Source organism: Canis lupus, chromosome 32 (assembly GCF_048164855.1).
Source record: "Canis lupus baileyi chromosome 32, mCanLup2.hap1, whole genome shotgun sequence".
Lineage (NCBI taxonomy): Eukaryota > Metazoa > Chordata > Mammalia > Carnivora > Canidae > Canis > Canis lupus.
This window is the reverse complement of record NC_132869.1, coordinates 42,818,141-42,833,861: the sequence shown is the minus strand read 5'-3', so window position 1 is coordinate 42,833,861 and position 15,721 is coordinate 42,818,141. Positions and strand designations below refer to the sequence as shown.

The 15,721-nt window shown below is 39.7% G+C and overlaps 1 protein-coding gene across 2 annotated transcripts; it reads left to right on the top strand.

The window, feature by feature from the left end:
* Window positions 1-49: 49 nt before the first annotated feature.
* RCN2 (reticulocalbin 2) lies at window positions 50-15,278 on the top strand. 2 transcript variants are annotated; one of them, XM_072809826.1, is made up of 7 exons: window positions 50-242; window positions 462-567; window positions 3,634-3,830; window positions 8,729-8,842; window positions 12,815-12,911; window positions 13,775-13,914; window positions 14,441-15,278. In XM_072809826.1, the coding sequence occupies exons 1-7, from the start codon at window positions 99-101 to the stop codon at window positions 14,591-14,593; spliced, it is 951 nt and encodes a 316-aa protein (XP_072665927.1). In that variant the 5' UTR covers window positions 50-98; the 3' UTR covers window positions 14,594-15,278. The 2 variants fall into 2 exon arrangements, with proteins under 2 accessions (XP_072665927.1, XP_072665926.1); XM_072809825.1 differs by having other exon boundaries at window positions 54-242; window positions 13,772-13,914.
* Window positions 15,279-15,721: the final 443 nt, after the last annotated feature.

Below are 15,721 nucleotides of genomic sequence, written 5' to 3'. Positions count from 1 at the left end.
CCCGCGCGCCCCCTCCGCCGCCGCGGGCCCGAGCCCGAGCCCGAGCCCGAGCCCCGCCGCTCTCCTTCGTCGCCTGTGTGTCCGCGGCGGCCGGCGCCATGCGGCTGGGCTCGAGGCCCGCGGCGCTGGGGCTGCTGCTGCTGTGCTTGGCGGCCGCGGGGGCCGGGGACGCCGAGGAGCTGCACTACCCGCAGGGCGAGCACCGCAGCGACTACGACCGGGAGGCGCTGCTGGGCGGCCAGGTGAGGCCGGGCCCGGGGGGCTCGCACGCCGCGGCTGCCGCGGGCTTTGTCCCGGGACGCGGGGGCGGCGGGGCCGGGGGGCGGCCGGGCGGCGCGGGCGGCGGGGGCCGCGGGGTCGCGGCGGGTCGCCCCACGCCGGGCGCGGGGGCTGCGGCGAGCCCTGCTCCTCCTCCATCTTGCCCGCCGCTGACGCCCCCCGTGTCGCCTTCGCCCCCAAAGGAAGAAGTCGACGAGTACGTGAAACTCTCCCCCGAAGAGCAGCACAAGAGGCTGAAGTCGATCATCCAGAAAATTGACCTGGACTCCGACGGCTTTCTCACCGAAAGTAAGGGCGTCCCGCACGGCTAACAATGGAGGAGCCCTTTGTGGGGCGGCAGCGGGGCTGCTTGTCGCGCGCAGGTTGCCAGCGCCGCAGCGGACCGCAGGGGTTCAGCGGGTTCATGTCCGGAAATCTGTGCACGTAGGTCCCGAGTCAGTCAGTCGGCGCTTCCCCCAGGAATACGCACACCTCGTTGGCCCGGTCCGTGTGTGCAGGTTGTCCACTGAACAAGCACCCTGCCCCTCCTGACTTGCATCAGTGTCCGCTGATGAGACCGCTTATGGCATTACGTGATTCGTTGGCCCCTTGACATAGGCTTCATTAGGAATGTAAGGGTTTGCATCTTTTTTTTTTTTTTAGAAGTAGAAAGAAAGAAAGAAAAAAGACCTGTTGCATGTGGATTTACGTTTATCGCAGATTATCAGAGCTGGTAGGGGCCTTAGAATCCTCTTGTCCGCCTCTCTTTGTAGAGCTGAAGGAGCTGGAGTCCAGAGGGGTGAGTGCCTTTCTAAAATGAGGTGCAAAGCCAGGACTAGAATGCAGACTTCGTGCTCGTAATTCAGTTTGTAAATATCCTTCACATAAAAAAAAAAAAAAAGTCTAAAAAAAAAAGGTCTGAAGGGAACCTGGCTGGTTTAGTTGGTGGAGAGAGCAATTCTTGAGAACCAGCCCCACGTTGCACATAGAGCTTACTTTAAAAAAAAAAGGTCTGAGCGATCTTAGGTAGGTTCTCCAGTTAGAAATGAGATGCACAGAATATTAAGAGTGCTCATTTGCTGCACAACTCTTTCTCCTCGTTAAGAGGCTTAATTCAAGTGGTGAACCCTATCAACTTTCCAAGTTAATCTTTCCTTTTTTTTTTTTTTTTTAAGATTTTATTTATTTATTCATGAGAGACACACAGAGAGAGAGAGAGAGGCAGAGACACAGGCAGAGGGAGAAGCAGCCTCCATGAAGGGAGCCTGATGCAGGACTGGATCCCAGGACCCCGGGATCACACCCCAAGCCAAAGGCAGGTGCTCAACCACTGAGCCACCCAGGCGTCCCCCAAGTTGATCTTTCCAACTATAATTGGATTTTTCCAGCTATAATTCTTTTTTTTTTTTTTTAAGATTTTATTTATTTATTCATTAGAGACACACAGAGAGAGAGGCAGAGACACAGGCAGAGGGAGAAGCAGGCTCCATGGAGACTCAATTCCGTGACTCCAGGATCATGCCCTGGGCTGAAGGCAGACGCTCAACCACTAGCCACCCAGGGATCCCTATTTTGCTATAATTCTTAGTTAAATGCTGCTCACCGTCTAAGGACTAAAGCTGCTGGAGAGAGAATTGCAAACTAATTGGTAAATTTAAGATGTGTTGTCAGTAAAATTGCTGCCCTCAGGAATATTAAGGCTTTGGTTTCTCTACTTAAAATAAAAACAAGAGCTTTAGGCTCTAGTTGCCCTCTGAGAATAGGTCTGTTTATCTTTGATTACACTAGCACGAACACAGAAGAAATTGATTTGGAAGACTTTGTAGTACCTCTCTGTAAGGGCCTGTAAATATTCAAATATTTAATAATAAACTTTTTAAAGTTAAAAGGAACTTCGTTCCTTGCATTTTGAGAGCCAGGACTGGGCTCAGGCTCTTGCGAGAGAACTAAATTCAGTGGAAGGAGTTTGGGCTTTGGAGCCAAACTTAGGTTTGAATCTGGATTCTGCTACTTACTGGCTGTGAGTCCTCAATTCCAAATAGTAATGTCTTGAGGTGTAAAAGAAATTAGAAATGGAAATGGAAAATAATTAGAACTGCCTGTTTTGAAGATCAGAGACAACATATGCAGAGGACCTGATATATAATTGTTCAATGCACAGTTGCCATAATAATTATAATTCTACCCTAATTTAGAGTTTCAGGAGTGACAAAATGTCTTTACTTTTCTATTCACCTGACCTCCCCCAGACCAGTAAAGGGGTACCACTCTTTAAACCCAATGGTATATCTTTAAACCAGATGGTATATGCTTGCTATCCTTGCAAATATTCATGCCCCCCCACCTTTTTTCTATAATGCAATGTAGAAAATATCTCTGGTTTTTTTAAGTTGATCTGAATGTGGACATTAGATTTTTAGAAACTTACCCCCTATGTCTTCAGGTACCAAGTTAAGACAGCTGTTGCAAAAAGGGCTTAAATCATAATGGCTACCCATACTTTTGTTAAAATTTCCTGGGAAGTTTTATGATGGGTGAAGGACATACACTGTAACAACGTTTCTCAAATTTCAGTCACTTCAATACGTTTTCCACAATTTAGGCCAGAGCCATTTACCTATCTATTATTTACTTAGTGTAGTTTTAATTCAATCCAACATAAAATTTATTTTAGAGGGAAACTTTATATTACTTTCTTTTTTTTTTTAATCACTTAAAAAAAAAAGAGATTTGTTGTTTATTCATGAAAGACACAGACTGAGAGAGAGAGGCAGTGACACAGGCAGAGGAAGAAGCAGGCCCTTCGTAGGGAGCCCAATGCAGAACTCAATCCGGGATCTGGGGATCACGACCTGAGCTGAAGGCAGGTGCCCAACCACTGAGCCAACCAGGCGTCCCTTCTATTACTTTCATAAATGGAAAACTTTTTTCTAATACGTTAGAATAAATAGGTGGTTATTAACATATTTGTACTTCCTGAGAGATCTGTGATAGCTAGCAAACATTATCTGCAATTTTGTGGATGATAATTTTTAAAAGTCAAGTACTATTTTGGCCAATTGGCAATTCATTTAACAAATAACTTATTGAGCCAGGTACTTTCTAGGCATTTAGAGTACCTCAATGAATAAAACATACCCAAACTCTGTACTCAAGGGGCTTGCATTCTATTTGGATCACGTATTGTTATATTCTTAAGACTCCAAACCACTCTCACCACTTTCTGTTCTTATTTCTATGAATACAACTAGACTAATTCTCAGTATTTGAAAACACTCGAGATTTTTTCTTTTGGAGAAAGTTTAGACATCATCCACTTCCGTAAATGCCAGAATTACTGTCAACATTCATTTGTGTTCTGGGAAATTCTCATAGGCGAACTCAGTTCGTGGATTCAGATGTCTTTTAAGCATTATGCTATGCAAGAAGCAAAACAACAGTTTGTTGAATATGACAAAAACAATGATGGTAGTGTGTCGTGGGATGAATACAACATTCAGATGTATGATCGTGTGATCGACTTTGATGAGAACACTGCTCTGGATGATGCAGAAGAGGAATCGTTTAGGCAGGTGAGTGTGCGCAAGCTGTTCCTTTTGATCGTATCTGTTTGTTTTTCCTTCCTGCATGAATGAGCACAAGAGAGTCTGAGGTCATAGATTGGGATCGCCTTGTTCTCTGGGCAATCACCCGTTCCACTTCAGTGGTCATTTTGATGGTTTCCTTTCTGGCCATATTTTGGCCTCTTTTTCTGCACTACCTAAACTATCTTTGCATCTGTTTTTCTCATCATTTGTCCTCATTTCCAGAATTGCTTTTTAGCGTGTTTTGAATATGTATCTCAATATTTTATCTTTTGTTATAATTGAACAGTTTCCTATCGTAGTTACTAAGACAATAGAGGCGCATTTCTATTTTTAAAGAGTTTAAGATTGAGTAATATGTGAGTAATATTCCATCGTGTGTATATATCACACTTTATCCATCTACTGATGGATAGTTGGGTTGCCTCAACTTTTTGGCTATTGTAAATAATGCTGCTATGAACATGGGTGTACAAATACCTCTTTAAGACCCTGATTTTAATTCTTTTGGGTATACACCCCAAAATGGAATTTTTGGATCATATAGTAATTCTGTTTTCAGTTTTTTGAGGAACTGCCATATGGTCTTCCATAGAGGGTACACCATTTAAAATAACAAGTTTTTGGAGATTTAGTATCACTATGAGTTCTGTTGATTCTCGTGGTTTAATTTGTCAAAATTAAAAGTTGTCTTGTTCTAATGCTTCTTAAGCAAAGATGAGGAAGACAATTTTGATTTAGGAATTAATAAGAATTTTTAATTTAGTAATTTGTAGGAACTTTTCAAGACAAAGGACTACAAGCTTAAGAAATTGCTAGTTCAGGACACCTGGGTGGCTCAGCAGTTGAGTGTCTGCCTTTGGCTCAGGGCGTGATCCCCATCGGGGATGGAGTCCCACATCCGGGGATGGAGTCCCACATCCGGCTCCCAGCGTGGAGCCTGCTTCCCCCTCTGCTTGTGTCTCTGCCTCTCTCTCTGTGTCTCATGAATAAATAAAATCTTAAAAAAGAAAAATTGCTGTTTCGTTCGATACTTTTATATTTCAGAGGTAACCATGGCAACTTTTTTTTTAAGATTTTATTTTATTTATTTTAAAGAGAGAAAGAACATGAAGGGAGAGGGGCAGAAAGGGAGGGAGGGAGGGAGAGGGACAAGCAGACTCCCCCTGAGAGCATAGCCTGATACAGGGCTCAATTCCAGGACCCTGAGATCATGACCTGAGCCAAAATCAAGATTCAGACACTTAGCTGACTGAGCCACCCAGGCACCCCATTATAAAGACAGTTTTTGAAAAGATAGTTTTTTATATGTGGAAAAAATAAAACCAAACACCTTGTTGCAAACTGTTATTCCCAAAATATTAGTCAAGAGTGCTAGGAAAACAGTTGAGCCTCTTACATTCCTTAATTATCCCATTGTAGTATCTATATGCCTTTTAGTTTGTGTGTGGCCATATTTATCATTGTACATGCTACTTATCTTAGAATCATATTGGCCACTTTAACTTTTTGAGTCCTTATTGATGATTATTCTTTGACAACCCAGGAATATCTCTAAGTAAGATATTATCTCATGTCTCTCTTCATGTCTCTACATAAAATTCTAATCATAATGCTTTATTAGAATTTGATATCAATAACCCCCTAAAAGTAGACGTGGGGTATAAAGATGAACTCAGAAACTTCCACATTATTCTTCAAAATAAAAAAGCAAGGATGAAGAATGAATCAGTGTTAATCAAAGTTAACAGAGTACTAACATTATACCGTAACTAATCATCAAAAGTAATTGAATATCTAAAGGAAAGGAAATTTTTCTATATGGAAGCCTAATAAAAAAAAAACAATAACAACAAAGAGGCACCTGGGTGGATCATTCAGTTAAGCTTCCAACTCTTGCTTTTAGCTCAGGTTGTGGTCTCAGGGTCTTAAGATGGAGCCCCCTGTTGGGCTCTGCACTCAGCCAGGAGTCTGTTTCTCCTGCTCCCCCGCCCCACCCCCCACTGTGTTTTCTCTCTCTCTCTCTCTCTCTCTCTCTCTCTCTCAAGTCTTTTAAAAGCCTAAAAAGTTTGAAGCCTGAATTTTACCTTATTTTTAGTAAGTTTCCATGTAGAGAATAGCGACAACCTGTAATAACAAGCCTCTTATGCTGTGAAATGTCTGAAAAAGCAGTTCTTTATGTATGATGAACAAGTATAGTCAGCACTTTGAAGCAGGATAACTAAAGTTTGGGGACCTACCTGGCAAAAGTTCAATTGGTGTGACTTCCAAAGCCAGCTGTTGATGGCGCGTGTACAAGCAACATTTATTTATGTGAGATATAACCTGGCATGCGGCTAGTCAGGATCTTTAAGGCCTAGACTTTTGTGGTATCAGGTGTTAATATATTTCCTCATGTAAAATCATTAGTCTGCCAAAAGATGGCAGTTTTGTACCTCACAAGTTTCTGTTACAATATAAAAATAAATGATGATGGTCATTTCTACCTTTTTACTACTGTATGTAGGTAGCACTTTCTACTACTCTCCACTAGAATACAATATTTTTACACAGAAGAAAAAAAGTGTGCTAAGATTTTATGAAACTGACAGCCTTTTTGTTATCTTTCGGCATTTTAGAAAGTCTATATTGGCTTCTTTGAGTTGCTCTTAAATTGTTTTCTTCAAATGAACATGAATAAAAATCTTATTATTTCATTTTATTTTAAAAATCTTAGAAATGTGAACCAGAAAATTACTTTCCTTAATTTTTTTTAAAAACCAATCTGAGCTTGCTGAAAGAGATCCTTTCTTTCCATAGGCAAATTTGGCCAAATTCAGCTCCCACTGCTGAAACGTGGACCTTTTTGCTCCAAACTGAAGGGTTCTTTCATAAGGAAATCTAAGCACTTAGTATTTTGAATGGTGGTTTATTCAAAAAGAACTTGATTGACTCAACAAAGTACCTCAAATTCTAGTTTGTCTACTTTTCCCCATGTTAAACCCCTAAACATGAAGTGTAAATTATTTGGTCTAGTTATTTGAAATTAAGAAACGTTAAGTTAAAAGCAGCTATTTGGAAACAAATTTGTTCTTTTTCTGTCATGATTTGGTAAGTGTAACTGGCTAGTGGAATCTGGATGGTTTAAAAGATTAATTCTTTGGGGGAAGAGTAAATCAGTCATTGTAAAAGAACTAGTGTTTCAGTAAATGACTGCTACCTAACTAACCTCTATTCTAGAAAACTGAAAAGAGCATTTCTTCTCAACAGTGAAACACATAAATTACAAGCTCCTAAAATATTTGAAATGGTGTGTATTTTTTTTTAAAGTGCTGTTTAATACATACAGTTTATAGAAAAGAGAGTTCTTCCCAGTAATACTCAAAATGGAATTTACGGAGGATTAGCAGTATAGCACTATTGGCTTCCAAGGCTCTTGATTACAGAATTACCTTTGAGAAATGCATTAAAAGCAGCCTTGTCTCTAATAGCTGCTACTTGATTTACTTCTTGAGCATACTTTACAAAAAGGAAAAAGAAAGGTGGGTGAGAAAGTAGAAAAGTGTGTTTACTTAACTTCAAAATAGGTCCTCTTCAGCTTTTGATGTGTTTATGCCTGAGCATACATAATTATTAGGACTATAAAGAGATTACCAAGAGTAGGCTTCCAAATATTAGATACGTATACCAAAAATATTCCTAAATGAGGACTATTTTTCTAAAACCTGTTAACATTTTTGCAAAGTCATTCCAAGGACCAGAAACAATTTGAAAATGACATATCAAGGGACGCCTGGGTGGCTCAGTGGTTGAGCATTGGCTTTCTGCTCCAGGTGGGATGCCTGGGATTGGGTGGGATGCCTGGGATCGGGTGGGATGCCTGGGATCGAGTCCCACATTGGGAGCCCAATAGGGAGCCTGCTTGTCCCTCTGCCTATGTCTGCCTCTCTCTGTGTCTCTCATGAAGAAAGAAAGAAAGAAAGAAAAGAAGAAGGAAGGAAGGAAGGGGAAAAGAAAAGAAAGAAAGGAAGGAAGGAAGGAAAATGACGTGAAGAATTAATATGTAGTCTGAATTTATTGCTTTTCGGGCACTCAAAAAAACTGCGATTATTTTTTAGGTTTTTTTTTTTTTTTAATTTTTTAAAATTTATTTATTCATGAGAGACACAGAGAGAGAAAGAGGCAGAGACACAGGCAGAGGGAGAAGCAGGCTCCATCCAGGGAGCCTGACATGGGACTCGATCCCGGGTCTCCAGGATCACGCCCTGGGCTGAAGGCGGTGCTAAACTGCTGAGCCACCTGGGCTGCCCTATTTTTTAGTTTTTAAGATTTTATTTATTTATTCATGAGAGATAAAAAGAGGCAGAGACACAGAGGGAGAAGGACGCTCCCTGCAGGGAACCCAATGCAGGACTTGATCCCGAGATCCCGGGGTCACACCCTGAGACAAAGGCAGACACCAACCACTGTACCTCCCAGGCGTCCCCTCTGACACCCCTCTCAATAAACCATTTAATTTCCATTTTCTATCAGTAATAATAATATGTAACACATTACATATTTAAATGCTAAGGTTTTCTAATTGTTTGATAAAGATCCTCATCCCAGTTATTTAATAGACATTTTTATCCTGATTTTATATTTGAGGAAACTAGAAGCGTTAAGCAATTTGCCCTAACTTAAGCAAAATGCCCTTATTTTGCTGGTAAGTGGCATTGCTGGAATTCAGACCTGCATCTCTGACTCTAAATGTTTGTTATTTTTCTAACTACCTTCCAAGGGATAATGTGAAGATGAAATAATGTATGAGAATGTACTTTAGATTTCACATGTCATTTTCAAAGTATGTATAATGATGTTTCCACATGGATGAGACCTTAATCATGTCCAATGTTTAATTTTCAAAGCTTCATTTAAAGGACAAGAAGCGATTTGAGAAAGCAAACCAAGATTCAAGTCCTGGTTTGAATCTTGAAGAATTTATTGCTTTTGAGCATCCTGAAGAAGTTGATTATATGACGGTAAGGAAGAAGTGTTTTGAGCGAATTCTTGAGTGACCAAAACTTTAAAACCTGTTTTTATCTAAGTCATTAAGATGAATTGTATGACAACTGGAATTTTAAGAGACAAGATCCAGAGTTCTCCCCACTTAAGATTAGAGGTGGGAGGGATCCCTGGGTGGCGCAGCGGTTTGGCGCCTGCCTTTGGCCCAGGGCGCGATCCTGGAGACCCGGGATCGAATCCCACATCAGGCTCCCAGTGCATGGAGCCTGCTTCTCCCTCTGCCTGTGTCTCTGCCTCTCTCTCTCTCTCTCTCTCTCTGTGACTATCATAAATAAATAAAAATTTTAAAAAATATTAAAAAAAAAAAAAGATTAGAGGTGGGAAAGGTGGGAGGAGGGGTGCTGATGAGGAGAGAGAAGGTAAATCTCCCTGGCTGTTTTCTCCCTCATACCCACGTTACCTTCATTGCCTTCCTCATCCTTTCGGAGCTTTCAGAGTTTTCTCTGCTTTCCAATGTCAGTAACATCAGTACTTCCTATTTCATTTGCAGCATCAGTTGCAAAAACCTTGGATCTGGGAAAACATGTCCTTTGGATGCCTCTTTATAGGGTTTTGGGTGGGAGGGTGCAGCTGCTACTGGCTAATGTATTTGCAGCAAGAAGCATAATGAGTCCTCTCATCCCTTTAGTACTTAAAAGAAGTACCAGTTCTTCAGAATTTAGTCTCTACCACAACTTGGCAAGCTTCTTGAGGAGAGAAACTATTATGTTGGAGAAAAGACTAATATAGCAAATAGCTTTATAGAAAATAGACTAAACAGTTATATGGAGGCTTATTGCCTAACCTCAGCCTCTAGTTGTATGGCTTGGTTCTCTGGATATTTCAGGGACGGAAGACGTAGTAGCTTTATGTTACAAGGGTCATGGTTAGAAGCTGCTGCCTTGAATAACAAGGCTCTAGATAATGTTTTTTTCCATAGCTGAGGGGTGAGAGATGACCGTTGCCGCCACTTTGGCCACTGGGGCTTCTGATTTCTTGCTTGGCACAAAAAACAGAATTAATTTTAGAATAGTGTTGGGTGCAGTTTGTTTAAATGCCAGCATTGAGACAAGCTAATTGAACCCTACCTAGCATGGCAGGGCAGAGCATGCTGGATATTGGTTCTCTGGGGAATTAAGGAATAATTGAAGACTGGGGATGGGAATGACCGATGAAAGCAGTGAAATAATTTGGACATAATGTACTGTGGCCCCAGAGTACGATGTGGCAATGGAATGAAATGGACATGAACAATATTTTGTTGTTGTTTTTTGGTTGTTGTTTTTTTTAAGGATTTTATATTTATTTATGAGAAACACAGAGGCAGAGACAGGCAGAGGGAGAAGCAGACTCCCTATAGGGAGCCCAATGCAGGGCTCCATCCCAGGACCCCAAGATCATGCCCTGAGCCAAAGGCAGACGCTCAACTCCTAAGCCACCCAGGCATCCTTTTGGGGTTTTTTAAAAAGATTTTATTTATTCATTCATGAGAATGAATGAACAGAGGCAGAGACATAGCCAGAGGGAGAAGGAAGCTCCCTGCAGGGAGCCCAAAGCAGAACTCGATCCCAGGACCCCGGATCACAACCTGAGCCAAAGGCAGATGCTCAACCACTGAGCCACCCAGGTGCTCCATGAACAATATTTTGAAGAGAGCGCAAGCAGGAATGTTGACTAAGCACAGGAAGAGTCAGAAATGACTGAGGTTTTGAGCTTGTGTAAAATGATTGAAATGGTAGTACCGTTGACAGAATGGGGTGTGTCAGGATGGGAAAGGATATTCTTCGGTTGTGCCCAGTTGGAGTTGATTATAGCACATAAGAGGTGTGACCATAAAGTGGTATCTCAGAGCAGCTTCTTAATTCGTATTTACCTTAATTTGTTTTGGTGTATACCTTTTTACATTTAAGGCTATATTTGATAAAGGAAAAAGCAGGGTGTAAGATCAACCAGGTAATTTTACTTTGGCTTAAAAATTAGAATTTAGAGATACTTTCATTCATGCAGTTCCAAAATTTCTTTGAACCATGGCAACATTATTGAAATAAGCCTGTTGTTTCCCAAGAGGATTACTTGAATGGAGGAATCATCATTTTAATTAGTGATTCTTAACTTCTATTGGATCACAGACTCTTTTAAAAATAAGGAGCAAATGGAGTGCCTGGGTGGCTCAGTAGGTTAAGCATCCCACTCTTGATTTTGGCTCAGGTCATGATCTCAGAGTTGTGAGATCAAGCCTAGCACCTGGCTCTGCCCTGGTGTGAAGCCTGCTTAGGATTCTCTCTCCCTTGCCCCCTATCCTTCCCCCACACCCCTCCATCCTCACAGTCGGATTCCTGTGCATGCACTCTCTCACAAAAATAATAAATTATTTTTATTATTATATTTCTGGACTCTACCAAAAAATCACATATGATCATACAAAATATGGAATTATAATTTCAGGAGATTTTCACATTCTCCAAAAGTCATCTTTGGATCTCCAGTTAAGATCTCCTGATTTCTATATATAAAATCTGTAACATTTGATGTTTTAGAAGCTAACAACTTGTATTTAAGTGTTATTTTATACAGATGTAAAGGAAACCCTTGGGTTTGGCTAGAATTGGAGACTTTGAGAATATAATTTTGTTACAATTGTGATGGTAGAGTCTAGATCGAAAGGTGTTTGGGTAGCAGCAGGTAGTGAGGAAATGAGAAGGGTCAATGGAAGCTATAAGACATCTGGCATGGAAGAAAAGAAACCAGGATAAGATGTGTTTAAAGGTATAGAAGAAGGAGCTAACAGAGAAGTGATTGGCGCTTTAGAAGAGGCCAGAGTTAAGAGGGAAAGAAAGCACTCAGGAAATGAGCAAGTTTGGGATCTAGGAAGACTGTTGGGAGCCTCACCCTAGAGAAGGGGGAAGGATAACTTTAACTCCTGATATTGAGAGAAGGATGAGAGAAATAGGCATAAAAATAGAGGTAATTAAAGATGAGAATGCAATGCTGGTTAACAGGCATTACCTTTTTTGGAAAAATGCACAGGTCTTTGCCAAGAGAGTATTTAGAGAGCATTGCAGTAAGACTCAAAGTGGAATTTTCAAAAAACAGCTTTAGAGCATGTTAGGGAAACTGAGGCATAGACAGACTTCCAAGCTACAATGAGAGCCCACTGAAATGAGAAAAAATTAATTTATAAGGATTAGGTTTATATTTCTGTTTCTCTTTCTTTTAGACTTTATGATTCTGGAATAAAGGAGACCATGATGTGGGTCTGCTGTGCAGGGTGGAAACTGGCAAAGTAAGAAAAGGTAGAAGAAGATATAGGAAGATAATAAGGAAAGTACTGAAAAGGCTGATCATTAAACAGGTCATCTTGGGTCAAGTATAACTAGAAAGCATGTAATCTTTGGGTTAGAGAGGACTGGTTGATAAGAAGCCATGATAAGAATGAGAAACAGATCTGGGGCAGTTTGGGGTAGATGGCATAGATTTGGTGGAAGAGGAAGCAAGAAGGTGTAGGTTTATGGGGGACTGGCACCTTTGATTTACATCGGGAGGCAGAACAATAGTTCTTTGCAAAGGGATCTAAGATAAGGGTTCTTTTGGGGTTGTTAATGGACTGGAGGGAAAGTGAAGTTAAGGAAGACCAGGGTAGTAAGAAGTGTCCTTCTGGAGAAGAAGGGGAACATGTAGAAAATAGTGTGACTTTAGGGCCCAGGTTGTTTAGGAGGGCAAAGTGGAGTTCTTCTCCACAGTAGAAGCTTAAAAATGTTGAATTTAAAGCTATTCGATATTTGTGGTTTTATTCCTCCCTCTAAATCCCATTGTTTATCTAGATTGTTTTGCAAGAGTAGACAACAAAAATGAATACTCCTAAAGAAGTCCATACTGGAATAGATTCAGATGGTGGTGGGAAAATTTTGTGACTAATTGTTTTACTTTGTCTTTTTATGAACATGCAATAGGAATTTGTCATTCAGGAAGCTTTAGAAGAACATGATAAAAATGGTGATGGATTTGTTAGTTTAGAAGAATTTCTTGGTGACTACAGACGGGATCCGAGTAAGTACCCTGGGTGTGTGGAAGGAGGAAATAAAGCATGGAATTAAAAAAGAAAGAAACTGAGAGACAGTCTTGCCCATCGAGAGCTCTGTGTGACAGAGGGAAGTGGACCAAGAGGACCTGCGCCTGATTTCTGCTTGTTCTACCAGGTTCAATATAATACAAGCAAAACAGTAGGACTTAACCAGCTTATGTGAGAATCTGTCTTGCTCACTTTTAGTTCACATCTGGATTCAAACATTTTTCTCCCTTTTCTAACAAATATAATGTAATGTTCAGTTCAAATGATTGAAGAAGTAAAGGTTGATGTTTTTAAACAAAATCCTGTACCTTTGCATGTAGATCTTAAAAGAAAGACACAAAATACTATAAATACTGCTATAGACTGTGGAAGGTGTCTCACTGAGTGTTTAAAATATGAGGAGTTTGCATATGCAGCTTTTTCTCTTCACAGCTGTCTTTTCAGAATTGTCTAAAAGCAACCGTTACTGCAAATTTCGCTTTAAAATCACACATGGTTTTCTTGATAAGCACATGTAGAAAGCTTTATATAGTCACACGATGTACATAAAAACATAACCCAGCTCAACTGTGGCAAAACTACTATCACAAGGAGTGATAGTTTGTGATAAGACACATCAATTTATAAACCCTAAGTCGTTTAGACTTAGGTGTCACTTTTGAAAATTATATAGTGTGTACTTATGTCAGGACTTTTCAGGTAAGTAGATCTGTTTCATTGGGCTTCCTTTATGTAGCAAGCTTTAAGTTCATTTCCTTTATGCCGGGGATGTACCAAACTTCTTATTGGATACATGTTATATTGTGTATGCATATCGTGTTTTATTTTTTCTATTAAGCAGCAAATGAAGATCCAGAGTGGATACTGGTTGAGAAAGATAGGTTCCTGAATGATTATGACAAAGATAATGATGGCAGACTTGACCCCCAAGAGCTGTTGTCTTGGGTAGTACCCAATAATCAGGGCATTGCCCAAGAAGAGGTGAGTGTTACGAAGGGACTGTATCTCCTCCTCTCCCCCCGCCCCCGCCCCAGATTCAGTGCTATTGGTAGGAAGTTCAAAGCCTTAAGCTGAAGAAAGAAGTAATGCAGTTGTTTATTTAGGATGTGTGCATTGCTGTTTCTTGACTTAAATCTGTCACCTGTTTTAGATTGTCAAGGAGACAAGGAAGTTAAGATTATATCATGTATTAATTTGATCGTACAGTGATTTAAATAATAAAAGTTTATCATTTACCTGTAGGGGCCCAAAGTGGGTTATATTAATTTGCCTTAACCTTGAGATATCCTAAATTGGAGTTGAGTGTGGAATGGAGGCAGAACCTAGCAGAAATTTAGAAAGGGGATAATGAGAAAAGCTGTAGACAGCCCCAGTTATAATAAATAATAGTTTGAGATACTCAGCAGTGAGTACTTAGCATACCTAAATGACTGACAAATCAAATCACATTGAAACATGAACATCCTGCTGAAAATACTAATTATACTTGATTTGTTTTGTTTTAAAGGCTCTTCACCTAATTGATGAAATGGATTTGAACAGTGACAGAAAGCTCTCTGAAGCAGAGATTCTGGAGAACCAGGACTTGTTTCTTACCAGTGAAGCCACAGATTATGGCAGACAGCTTCACGATGAATATTTCTATCATGATGAGCTTTAATCCCTGGGTAGATCTGAATAGAATACTGTCTTCTTTTATAATTAAGTTACCAGCTTTACTTTGTGATAAAATACTGATGTTATATTTTACACTCAAGTCTTAACCACAGTCAAAATTATCTTAAATGTAGATTGTAATTTTGGCCTTTTTAAAAGAAAAACCAAACCAAACCTGGTGTTTATTTCAAAATGTATTGAAATAAAACAATATTGTGCCATATGACAACAAAATCTTCCCTAAATATTCCATCTGTTAGTACTGTATTGTGGGATATTTGAGTTCTATTTCCATACTTGAAAAAAATGGAGGATTTTAGAGATGCCTGAACAATATTATTTAAATAGTACGTGACTGAGCTATCAATTTTTCTTTTGTTTTAAGTAGGTTTAACTTGGGAACTGACAGAAAGGACATTGTTTTTAGATTTAGCATTTTATTTTAAAACCTTTAAAGGAACCTTTAGAAGGACTTATACCTCACATTTTTAATGTTGAGAAGTTCTGCTTACTTTTAAAATGGTTTCTATAAAGGGTTTTATTGTATGAAATAGAACTTTATATTTTTGCATATGTATAGATAGTAATTATATTTAATGTGTAACTATAGCATTATGGTGTGTGGAATTTGACATTGTCCAGAACTCTTCATTTTTGACTGATTAAAAATGAAATGTCCTATCTTTTTATACGTTTGTTTGTTTTTCTTTGATCTCCCAGATAAACCTTGAATTTAGCATAGGTTTTGTTAAATTATACATTATCTTATCCATTCTTGTATTTGGGTAGTGAGTGTTCTTCAACCTTTAATTATTCTTGCTGCATATTGTTATTTTGTTTTTGTTTTTGTTTTTCTTTTTTGATACAAGAATCATGTTACAATTGAATGTATACCTGACATTTCAGTTGCTATTGTAGTAAATGTGGTCTTGCTGTTTGGTGCTAGAAATAATCCTAAGAATTACACAGGTTGAAAATCAGCATTAGAGCTGGTTAGTTATCAATGGTAGAGCTCAATATGTTATACTGAAAGTAAAATCTTACTTGGTTCGTATTTGTCTGTACCTAAATTGTCAGTTTTATTCTTATTCTGGAGACCAAGTTATTTACCTTTGGGGGGAACAAGAAAAGT

What these genes read in the sequence shown, in the direction of transcription:
- RCN2 (XM_072809825.1), top strand. Translation starts at nt 99, where the DNA reads ATGCGGCTGGGCTCGAGGCCCGCGGCGCTGGGGCTGCTGCTGCTGTGC. An exon ending in TGACTACAGACGGGATCCGA is followed by an intron (nt 12,912 to 13,771) that starts GTAAGTACCCTG and finishes TTTTCTATTAAG; the next exon opens with CAGCAAATGAAGATCCAGAG. An exon ending in AGGGCATTGCCCAAGAAGAG is followed by an intron (nt 13,915 to 14,440) that starts GTGAGTGTTACG and finishes TTTGTTTTAAAG; the next exon opens with GCTCTTCACCTAATTGATGA.